We start from the raw sequence: 11,817 nt of genomic DNA, 5'->3' as shown, positions 1-11,817 counted from the left end.
TATCAATCGAAAATTGATACCATGGGCCTCTCGAGCTTATCCAAAGTATTTTGATGAATGCTGCTGTAATGAGATTCTCAGGGTTAATTACGTTAAGAGCTCATGGTTATCTCTGGCTTTAACTTCAAACGGTTTCAATATTCTATTTGAGATTCCTAAGTTAAACATTACGTTAAAAATTTGTTTCTGAAAATCTAAAGATTAGAAAATGGATTCTACCAACATTTAAAGCCTTAACTCACCAAAATGGACGTGAAATGGTTTTTCAATAAATGTTAAGTCCATAGTCATACCATCTGATCTGAGCTAATCTGGTCTAAATAAACAAATCATTTTCACATAATTTAGTAAAAATCTTTATTATCGCTTTCAAAATACGTTGATAGGGTGGCTTTCAGTACCTTCAGCGAATTTTGGCTTCTTCCGGTGTCGGCTGATTTTTAGAGCACCATTCGCTAGATGGTTGAATGTAGGGTCCTCAGCTGCGTTGTCAAGCAGCTCTTTGGCGACCTCTACTCGACGTAGTTTTTGCAAAAGATTCAGGTCCTTTGATACGAGTCCACAATTGACACGCTTCATCCCCAAAATATTAACACAAATTTCTTGAGTTGATCCATAAGGGGCGTTAAAATCACTCTGATGCTAGCACGGCAAGCACTGTTTCCTTAATTTTTTCGAAGTCATGTCGTCATTAACAGAGATGGATGGACGACTCGCAAGAGGCAAGTTTTCGATGTTTTCAAGATTTTCTTAAACGTAATGCGTACTCAAATATTATATTTGATATCTGGGTAAAGTAGATTTCTCTAAAACTTTTGCAACATTTTCAATGCTTCCATAGCAGTGATTTCATTGGATCACATCGTTAATAAACAGCTGGCAAATACAATTTAAGTGACATATGGAGTTCAAACTTCTCACGAATATAAAGAAAGGTTGTTGCAATCTGGACAAAGTTTTTATCGATTCAGTTTGTGCGTGCAGTTTTAATGGACCAGCCCGAATCAAATTTGTACAGACGGCAGTGAATTATATTAATGCTCGATGAAGGAACATTTTGAAGAGATAGGTAAGTATCTTATTTATATATTTTACTCACTAGAGGTACCACCGCTACTATAGTATTAGATTGTGGATCTTGAATCTACAATTCACTAAATTTTAGTCTATGATGGTTTAAGTATATTGTTTTTAAAAATATTCTTTGGAGAAAGTATGATCTTATTAATGTAGGCACCAATTATTTACTGACCACAGCCGTGGAACTCTCAATAAAGATAAGATAAAGAACAAGAGGTTGCAAAAACTATGGAAAATCAAAATGTCAACACAAAATTAATTGATATGTACTTGCACCGGATGTTTAAGTTACATTAGAAAGAAATATAATATTAATACCAGTGATCTTGAACATCATATTGTATTGATGGATGAAAACTTTTGATAACTTAGAAACACTATACGATCAGGCTTAGAGAAGACGACATGACAAAATGCCGAAGTTAGGCAAACAATGAAAATCAAACGCTTCGGTGTTTATCAGTCTTACGAAAATTTACAACAATGGAATAGAAACGATCGATTTTCTGACAGCAAGATTAAGTAACAGCACATTTTATGTGTATTGTTCCACGATCATTTGTAACGTTTACGATTAATTCTAAATGCTACATATCTGTCATCTTGAAAAAAACAACAATTACATACATATTTGTAGGTATTCCAAAATCGGAATGCAAGGCGATCAACCCCCTTGTCACATGCAAATTTACACACATTCGCCATGCTCCTAATTTATCACACAAATATTTTATTCCAAATCTTGAAAGGAATTAATTTCAAGTTCATTTGACATGGCATAACACCTTACATCAGTCAAAGAGAAATTAGCATTACACAAGTAAGAGTACGAGTATATGGTAATCGTATGCATTTTGCCGCATACAAGCCGCCACAAGCATTAATATGTAAATATATTTGCGCATACAAAGTGAGGCGTGAAATTAGTGAAAGTATTGTGAGAAGTAGCAGATGAAAAAAAAACGATGTGAAATTTTAAAGGCGCTGAATGTCACCCAGAAGACGAAAAAATCGCACCCATAACCAGGATTTGGGTGAGTATGTGCGCCTGCGCTTTATATGGCATTTTATAGGAGTGCATGCTTAAAAAGAAGTAGAGCAAGAAAAAGAAAAGCTGTCGCTTGGCATGGAGAAAAATGTGATTAAGGTTACTTATAAATTAGCATAAATTTACTGCACGAGAAATTAATATTAAGTGCATGAATATGTAAATTACACGGTGATATATTAAAGGTATTACTTGCGGGGCAACGCTGATGAAGAATGGGTGCAAAGCGCCGCAGGATAACCGACTTATGGGATAAGAAGTACCCTTCTTGTTGTTGTTTTTAGTTTTGTACTTTTAAAGAGTCGCTGATGGAAGCAAACAAAAATGCTTGCATAGGAGCTTATAAATATATGTTTGTAATAAATATTTTTATACCCTAAAAATTGTTTATTAAGTTTGTTATGAAATTTGTAGTACCCAGAAGAAAACGTCGGAGACTATACAAAATACATATATATACATATAAATGATCAGCATGCCAAGCTGAGTCGATTTATATCGAGTCGACCACTATAGCATATAACTGCCATACAAACCGGTCGAACCAAATCACAATAAAGATATTTTTATAACCTTTTATGCTATAAGAAATGCACCTGTGAAGGGTATTATAGTTTCGGTGCAGCCGATGTCATATTTTTTTGTTTTTGCATTTCGAACTAACGCAATATGCTGAGAAATAGCCGAAAAAATGTTATAATTCGGATCTTTAATCAAATTTAATTTCAAAAAGAGAGATGATGCGGCGCCTAAGTAAATAAGTCTGACAGCACCCAGTTGCTCGGCAAAGGCGTTTTCAAAGCAGATCAAAAACCATAAGCACAACAAATATCAACAGAGCGAAAACATCGAAAATCTACAAAAAAAAATATGAAAGTAATTGAAAAAAGGTTATGTGAAGATTGAACAGCCAACTCCTGGGCGACTCCAGCAGAACACACACAAACACAGACGCATATGTACATATATTAAAGGTAAACACGCAGCGCACAGTCCGCCAAATTCCCACGTTCGAAACGCGCTCGCTGCTCGAATCGTGTGCGATCGGTGTAGCGCGATTGTTGGCCATGTTGCGTTGCTGTTGTTGTTGGAGGACACTGCCGCAGATAGTTATATGCAAGGTATGCGCGCTGAGCCTTGACAATATCCAATAGTGATGCGCAATGTTAGGGAAAGAGCGCACACTGTCAGTTCGACTAATAGTCAGTGAGAGAGTCATTCTGTCAGTCCGTCAATCATTGCGTTAAAATTTCTGGGGCAGTCATGCACTCGAGGCACTTCTGAGGATTATAATAAAGAGATTTTTTTTTTGCATTTACTGGTCCACAGTTTGCTGAATAGCTTCAAGCATCGATGCGGATTGATATTTTGCCAAGCGTGCAAGCATACACACACATACTTTTAATGGGAATATGTACGCATAACTGTTTTTCTACGTTGGCGCAGTTTATTTACCGATGTTGTTGTAATAAAATGTACTCTAATGGCCTCTTCAAGCGTAAATATAATAGAATCCGTATATGGCAGGACATTGCAGGATATTCGATAGCTGGATAGCTAGCGGTATGCTCAAAAATTACCGATGATTACGCAAAACTTCCCATAAATTCATATTTTTATGCGCTTCGGGATAATAATAACATATTCGGTATGGAAAATGTGTATTTATGTATGGTATGCGTGTGAGTAATACCTTTCGCTGTTATAAACGCCAGCGGTGGATTTCGGCTCATCATTGTGATGGGTTTCTGTCACTGCGCCTGCGCGACTCATTTGAATATTTCGCTGCTTCTCACTTTTGTTGCAGGGATACTAAGACACCGCCTCGACATTACTTAGCAGTTATTGCGCGAAGACTCAGCGCGCTACTTTGTCATATGGCACACCGTGTTGTGCTATGCTATGTTATGCTAAGTATTTGTGCTACTCCCCTCGTCTGATGCTTTGGCCATCACCATATGCTTTGCATGCTTGGACGCATACGAAGATTATAATGATCAGAAGATAGAGCGAGGGAAATGGAAAGAAAAAAAAACTGAAAGGAAACCGTTGGCAGTACACATACACACATACATACATATGTGTATTGTACCTTGCTTGCATGTAAATATTTTCCTACATAAATTTACTTATTTGGGACATTGCTGTTAGTAGCTACTTTACGTCCTGCGCGCTTAATGACTGCCGGTGGGTATAGTTCTCACCATATATCACACACACATGTATGCACATATACATACGCATAATGGCTTCAAAATTTTCATATGGCACCAACGTAACTGTTACCTTATGTGGACAAGTACAAAAATACTTAAAATGCTTTGCTGCTTTCAACGGCGTTCATTAATTTTATTACTTTCCTCTATGCCGTTAATGGTTGTTGTACTCATTTACAAATGTACATAGTTCTACAAAAGTTGTTACAGGTCGTTTCCGGTTTGCCCGTATTTGTTCTGGTTGTGGTTTCGATCATGTCCCGTTTAGGCATTTCGTGTTTTACTTCCAGAAAAATGCATAAAAAATGGTAGATAATTTTATAACGGTTTCTTATTGTCTGTTTGTATGCAGTAGGGATAACTTGCGGTATCTGACACATAAACAGGATAATTTATAGTGCTTTACTCAATCTTGTCGCATATTAAATGCAATTAACTCTATCATTAATTTCAATATTTGTTTAGATTTATGTGCTTATGTACGCATGCGCTTCAATATATCTGAAGTAAGCGGACTGAGTCAAAATATAAAAGTATATACATACATGTTTTTGCAACAAAAGCTAAAGGTTATCTAAATAATAATATGATAATTGGTCAGACATTTTTTAACGAATCATTAGTACATTGAACTTGAGTTTATCTCTGAGGAAAACTAAGTGGTATACAGGGTCCGATAGATTTCCCCAAAAGCGAAGACAATTAAAGCGTTCGTATTCTCGACTCTTCAGCTAATTATTTATATGTACTTAAGCCTTGCACTCGACTAGGTTTATTATTTGATAATTACTGTTTTCAACCGAAACTTCTGAGTTCTAACATGGGCAATCACAGTTGCATATTAGTTATTTCACTAACAAACATTCGAAGCTTCTCACTGCCTGCACTGTTAATATCAATGCAATTTTAATTAATAGGTCATTCAATAAGTCTGTAGGATGAAACTTACTAGATGGCATTACTAGAATTATTTCTTTATTTAGTACTAAGATTCAAACGATACGTGAATACCTTTGACAGCAATGTCCAAATCAATGGAAACCATGGAGAAATTGAATGAATTGGGCTTTGCATTACTTACCCACCCGTATTCTCCAGATTTAGTGACTTTTTCTTGTTTTTAGATCTCAAGAGAGTGCTTGCTGGAAAGAAATGATGAAGTAATGGCTGAAACTAGGCTCCTTTTGACAAGAAAGAGAAATCTAACTATAAATGTGGTATGGAAATGTTGGAAAATCGCTATACTTGTTGTTTCGCCCTCGAAGGCAACTATGTTGAATAACAAAACTCTTATCCCACAGACCTATTGAACGGACTGCTTTTTGAGTAGCTGCTAGTCATAGTCATCTAAAATCAAAAGTCCAAAATAAAATAAGATTAAACTAGAGGGGACACTGATTTCTCGACGAGTGGGGTTTTAATCTTGTCAATAACTTTAACTCGAAAACTTTCCTCAAAAATACTTGTGGATTGTCTCATACTACATCTACATTAATATCAAAAAAGGACATATAGCTTGTCTTTATCTTGATTTTGATTGGATTGGCAGCTATATTTGTTCGGAGAATAATCTATGCTAACATTCGTGAAGACATTTTGTCAATTAAAAAAATTTTCCATACAAAGAGTTCATTTGGATCGATCAGTTTGTGTGACAGTTGTGTGCCATAATGAACCGATATTGGCGGTGCCAACAAATTAATAGCTTTTGGGGAGAAAAGGGCGTGGTTAAAATATCTGATCGATATCTTAAAAACCGCGCGACTAGTTCGCGCATGTACAAACGGACGGCCGTGCATGGCTAAATCGACTCAGCTCTGACATAACACGTTGATAAGACAGGCTTAAAGGTGTAAAAATTTATCTAACTTCGTTAAATTTGACAAAATATTATTGAAGTATTATTCAATTAAAAATGTTTTTTTAGCACATTAACCCTTCCACAAGAACATCAATCTCAGTATAATGATTACTTATTTGATATACATATATTTCTTACTCAAAATCAGAACCAATATAAATATACATACTTATATATTTAAATATAATAGGTATGCGTGATCATTTAGATATATTGTTTGACCACGCCGACGTAATACCTGCTTTCGAATATTGGTCTGCTCAAACTGCAGTAGGTTTTGTACAGGATGGGATGTCAAAGAAAGCCTAGTGAGCTACTAGCAGACACATCCTAATTCAAAACACCTATCGAACATTTTAAATATATATGATACATCAATAAGGAATAACCACATATAACGATAAAATTATTTACTTTCAGAGTATTTTAACTTGAATAATGTCGAAAAGAAAATGTGAAATTATAAGCACAAAGATTAGGGCAGGGTAGATTTAAAAAATAACAAAACAAAATAAATCTTAGTAAATGACATTAAGGCAAAAATAATTTACAGACGAACTGAGTTCGGGAAAACGAAGAGATGGGGAGTGGCTGAATTTTTAAGGGTCAAGATGGTTTATCTCGATTTATGGCAATACTACGGGTTCTACAGAAAAGAGTTATAATGCAATGTTGTAGGTAATGAAAATATTTATAATTTTTGTATTGTGACGTTTTTCACATAATCTCAAAATGTATGTGTAATGTTAAAATAAACAACTTTTTGGGTTTTTGTTTTTATCTTGTACACAATTTTTTTTTCTTTCACGAAATTTGGTGGAAACGTACCTTTTTATGTCCTAAATATACTGTATTTTTTCTATTTAAAATATTTATTTTTCCTCTTAATAATTACATAATATCGAAAAAAATTCCAAATTTTCAATCAAAAAATTTCAAACAAAAGTATCAAATTTTTTAAAAAAGTCAGTTGGCTTGATGTTCTTGAAATTCTCTACTTTCAGATGGTATATAACTTATATACATTTGCTTAAAAAAGTTATAAAAAAAACCCCACTAAACGACAAAAAAAATGCTTTTTTTCTAGCTGCTACTGTGAAATTATATGTAAATGGTCAAAAAAAAAAAGTAACTTTTAATCGTTTTACTATGATTTATTTTTTCATTTTCAAAGGCTTCTACACTGGTCTAGATCGTACAGTGTTGGATTGCCAAACAATAGTCTCAACAGTTATTGTGGCTTAAAAATGTTGTTCAAGAATAATTCTGTTCTGTTTAGTTTTTACAAGTATAACAAGATTAAAGTATATGGTAAATCGATCTTCAAAAACTTGTTTTGAATACCTAAAAAAACTATGAACCTATTGAGATACATTTGGCGCAATATACCATTTGAAAAGTATTTTTACAAACAAAACATAGTAAAGTTGTAAAGAAATAATTTTATTTCAGATGTTATCAGTACAAATGTGTATGTATATTTATGTATATACAAGTATGTAATAATTTTAACTACAATTTAACCAAAACCGATTTAATGATATTTCCATAAACTTAATCAAATGTCTTCCGAGATAACTTAGAATAATTGTTTGTTTTGCATGTTTTTGTTTTTGCTTTTTTGTCTTGTTTATAACACTGGCATTAACTAATAGAATTATAAGTTATATATATATATATATATGTACTGGGTATATAAATATGTACAAAGACTTATCTTAATGGAATAAATTTATGTATAAAAGAGAAAATATCCTTACATAACTTATGACTAATTCGAGCCATTTTCGAAAAATGTAAGCGTCATCAACAATTTTCGCAACAAAGCGATGAATTTCAGAGAAATTTCCCCCATTACCCCACGTCAGCAACAACCACTAATTGCTCTAATTCTACAGCAATGCTACACCACCATCCGATTTCGGTGTGTGCGCTTCCCACCAGTCCAACACCTCGATGATATTCTCGTCGGGCAGCCCGCTTACCACGTCGTTTGTATTTGTTGTTGCCGCCACATCGAGCAAAGCGTCTTGGTATTCTTTCTTGAAGGATATGTGCGCGGTCTCATAGAAAGTGTTATCCGCGTCGCTGTCGTAGAATGATGGCAGGCCCGGTGTTGTGGGGGTTGTTGCACCGTTGGGCACAAACAACAATGTGGGAGATGTGCTTGCAGTTGTTGTTAGCTGCGATGACGGTGTGACACTTGACCGGCAACGTTCCAACGGTGGCGACATTGTGGACAAAGGCGCGTGACTAAGTAATAAACTGTGTGGCAGTTGCTGTTGCTGTTGTTGTTGCTGATGTTGTTGGAATACCATTGCACCGCCCGCGGACATATGCTGGGACGAAGACGTCGTATTGGAGGGGACAAAGTCCGTTAATGTATCATTAAATTCCTGTTTAATCGCGTGCGGCGAGGGCAGTGACAGCGTTGTAGGGGTTGCCAATGCTACGACAAACCGTTGGCGTTCGTTCGCAGTGCGGCACTCATTACCATCGACTTCATCGGCGGTGGCACTCGTTGTGGCACACGCCTGTAATAAAAGTGCATCATTATCGGCAGGTGATAAGTTGGACGACCCCTGCGTTGGTGTTTGTGGCTGATATTGTTGGTGCTCTTGTTGTTGTTGCTGTTGATGTAATATTAAGCGCTGTGTTGGGGATGATTGCACCGGCGATCGCGATAATGTGCTGGCAACCGCTACATTTACACACTCGTCGACCAAGTCCCCAGCAGGACGCTGTCGTTGCTGTAAGGCGGCTGCCGCTTCTACCAACGACGCTGCAGTTGCGGCAGGTGCAGCGTTAATTGACGTTGCAGACGATGGCGAAATATGCGGTGATGATGTTGTTGCCACAGGACTTAGGCAATTAGTGTCGATTAAGGTTTGAAAGGACTCATCATCAAGACTCGAGTTTGGCGGCGAGTGCGGCGTATTGCCCATGAAAAGTGTGTCCGGCGTGAGCAGCTGATAAGTATTGGTGCCGGGTATGCGTATATACTGCATGCCATTGATGGTCGTTAGACTTGGTAGTAGATCCATTTCGTAGGCGTTTGCATCGGTAGCGCTAATGTCTGATTGTGAGATCGTTTGATTATTGCCAAAGTCTGTGCTATTCAAATATTCATCGACATCATAGTTGCTCAGAGAATCATCAAAAGTGGTGTCGTCCAGTGGTGGGGAGAGCGCATCGAATTCGTCTTTAATGAATGTAAAACTATCATCACTTGACGAACCGCCATGCATGAGCGATATACCACGATCGCTGCCTATGGGGAAGTCAAAGCCGAGTAGATGCTCCAAATTGCGTATATACTCGACAGCCATGCGCAACGTCTCCACTTTGCTGAGCTTCTTCACTGTGCCACGTCCATTGCCTTGCGCCTCGAAAGCTTCAGCCACCTCTTCGGGTATGCGATCACGTAATGCGGCAAAACCGTTATTCACTTGCTTAACTCGATTGCGCTCACGCGCATTACGTCGTGCCACCGCCTGTGGTAGCGGTAAACCCTTGCGACCGGGTGTGCCAGCGGGTTTCTTCGCACCAGGCGTATTTGACTTTGGACGGTTGGGATTTGTGGCTGCAGCTTTCGTGATTACGGCCTTTGGCGGTTTTTCTCGCACATTTTCAGCTTTATTCGCAAGTTTTAGCCGCTTATTGGGCACCTTGGGTTTTTCCGTTTTGCCTTCGTTTGCTTTAGGTACCGTCTTTCCTTTAGCCGCCTCGCTAGCTGTGCGCTTGCGTCCAGTCATTGTGGTGCTCAGCGCGCCCGCATTATTTACGCTCGCGTACATGCCGAAATCTTTAATCTTGCGTACGATCGTGTTAACATTGCTGTTGTTGCTGATATTCAGCGCATTACCGCTACTCTCACTCAAAACATTTTGCATGGTGATGCGACTGAAGGACTTGCCAAGGCTGATGGTTGTACGTCCACCGTTGCTGTTATTGGGCGCATTCTCATTATCGGTGGGCGAACTGGCACTGGCATTAGCGCTGCTCTTGTTAATGCCATTGTTGGTGCTCATCTTTAGGCCTTGCGGCAGGTTGTAGCTGAGTATGCTCAGCGCCATACGCAAGCCGTGTGGGCGCTACTGATTGTGGAGCTGCTAATTAGCGCACGTGCCCACCTTTAATGCTGTCGACGTTGCGTTTATACACTACTGGTCACTAACAGCTTTTGAAATTTTAATGGTTATTTACGCAAGAAATATTTTTTAAAATTTAGTTTATTTATTTTCCCGCCACAACCAGCACGTTCACTAGCCCGTTTACGAATACACCGTTGCGCCACTGACAAAATTTCACAAAGTACACCGAATTTCGAATTTCTCGTTTGACTTCACAGTCACTCTTGCTGTTGCTGTTGCTGCGGCCGTTCGTTGCTATAGAGGTGAGTGTCCTGATCCTGTTGGTAGGACAGCTGCGTTGCTTGTGTTGTCGCGTGCCCGATGTCTTGCAATGAAATGTCATGGGGCGTCGCTCGCAACAAACGTCCTACCTTGCCTTGCTACACCACGCCACACCGCAGCACACAAAACACATAGCATAGCAACGTCAGTTTGAGCAGCGCTGCTCGGCTCAGCTGAATACAGGGCGAGTCACTCGAAAATGTTGAGCGTAGAATTCTATTCATCTAGCCATCCACCAAAAAATGCAGGAAATGACTTCGGTGACTGTTGGTGTTGTGGCACAATGCCAACACATACATGGGCGAGGCACAGAAAAAAAAATTATTCTGGCGCTCTACCTCTCTGCCAACGACAGCACCCATTGATACTCTATACGTAACACGCTTGTAGGTTTGTGTGTATGTAAAGCACTTTAATAACACTAAAGTCTGCTGCACAACAATACACCGTAAATTGAATTTAGAGAGACACATCGTCACACACACACACATACATATGAATTGCACAGCAATATTGAATATACACACAAATCACAAATACATTAGCTTCGTTCTTAACGTTACACATGCGCAGCGCAAAGCGCAGCAGCAACACGTCACCTCAATGCGCTTGCGCCAATGTGGCTGTGTCTGCGCACATGTGTGTGTGTTAGTGTATAGTTTCAACCCCTAGATTGGGTGCCGGCGCTAATGCCTTATAGCAGCATAAGCAGCTATTAGTCTCCCCTTGTCATATTTTAGCCTTGTTTCTTGTGCATATTGAAGTTGGCTGCGGTTGTGCGGCCGCCTCCCAATTGTGCGCGTAGCCATTGTCGCTGCTTTTGGCTCTGCTGAGAAAACTAACATCTGATTTTGTACACCTCTCTGCTCACCTATGTATTATTTTCTCAAATATTAAACGTATGTGTGTTCCTGCATATGTATGAGTGGCTAATGCGCCTGCCCTAGGGGTGGCTCAAACCCGATTGTATATCATTATTATATACATATATATATATGTATGTACATAAGTGTACTTATGCACAAAGGTATGGCAGTTAATGTTTTAGCCCACCTTTATGGTTTATGTGCTCGTATTTAATTATACTGCACCCTAGTAGTAAAACTTAGAGTATGAGTCCGCAGTCCTTATACGCATATATATATAATTATATATGTATATATCTCTGTGGTTTAAGGATATATATCGAGTTCGTAT

The 11,817-nt window shown here is 38.3% G+C and overlaps 1 protein-coding gene across 1 annotated transcript; it reads right to left on the bottom strand.

Moving 5' to 3' along the window:
- Positions 1–7,907: 7,907 nt before the first annotated feature.
- On the bottom strand, positions 7,908–10,432 carry ase (asense). The gene has a single exon (XM_014239447.3). It carries the CDS (start codon positions 10,279–10,281, stop codon positions 8,098–8,100), a length of 2,184 nt encoding a protein of 727 aa, XP_014094922.2. The 5' UTR covers positions 10,282–10,432; the 3' UTR covers positions 7,908–8,097.
- Between the last annotated feature and the right edge of the window lie 1,385 nt (positions 10,433–11,817).

Source organism: Bactrocera oleae, chromosome 5 (assembly GCF_042242935.1).
Source record: "Bactrocera oleae isolate idBacOlea1 chromosome 5, idBacOlea1, whole genome shotgun sequence".
Classification (NCBI taxonomy): Eukaryota; Metazoa; Arthropoda; class Insecta; order Diptera; family Tephritidae; genus Bactrocera; species Bactrocera oleae.
The sequence above is the reverse complement of the archived record's forward strand: the minus strand, read 5'-3'. Positions and strand labels throughout refer to the sequence as shown.

What these genes read in the sequence shown, in the direction of transcription:
- ase (XM_014239447.3), bottom strand. Translation starts at nt 10,281, where the DNA reads ATGGCGCTGAGCATACTCAGCTACAACCTGCCGCAAGGCCTAAAGATG.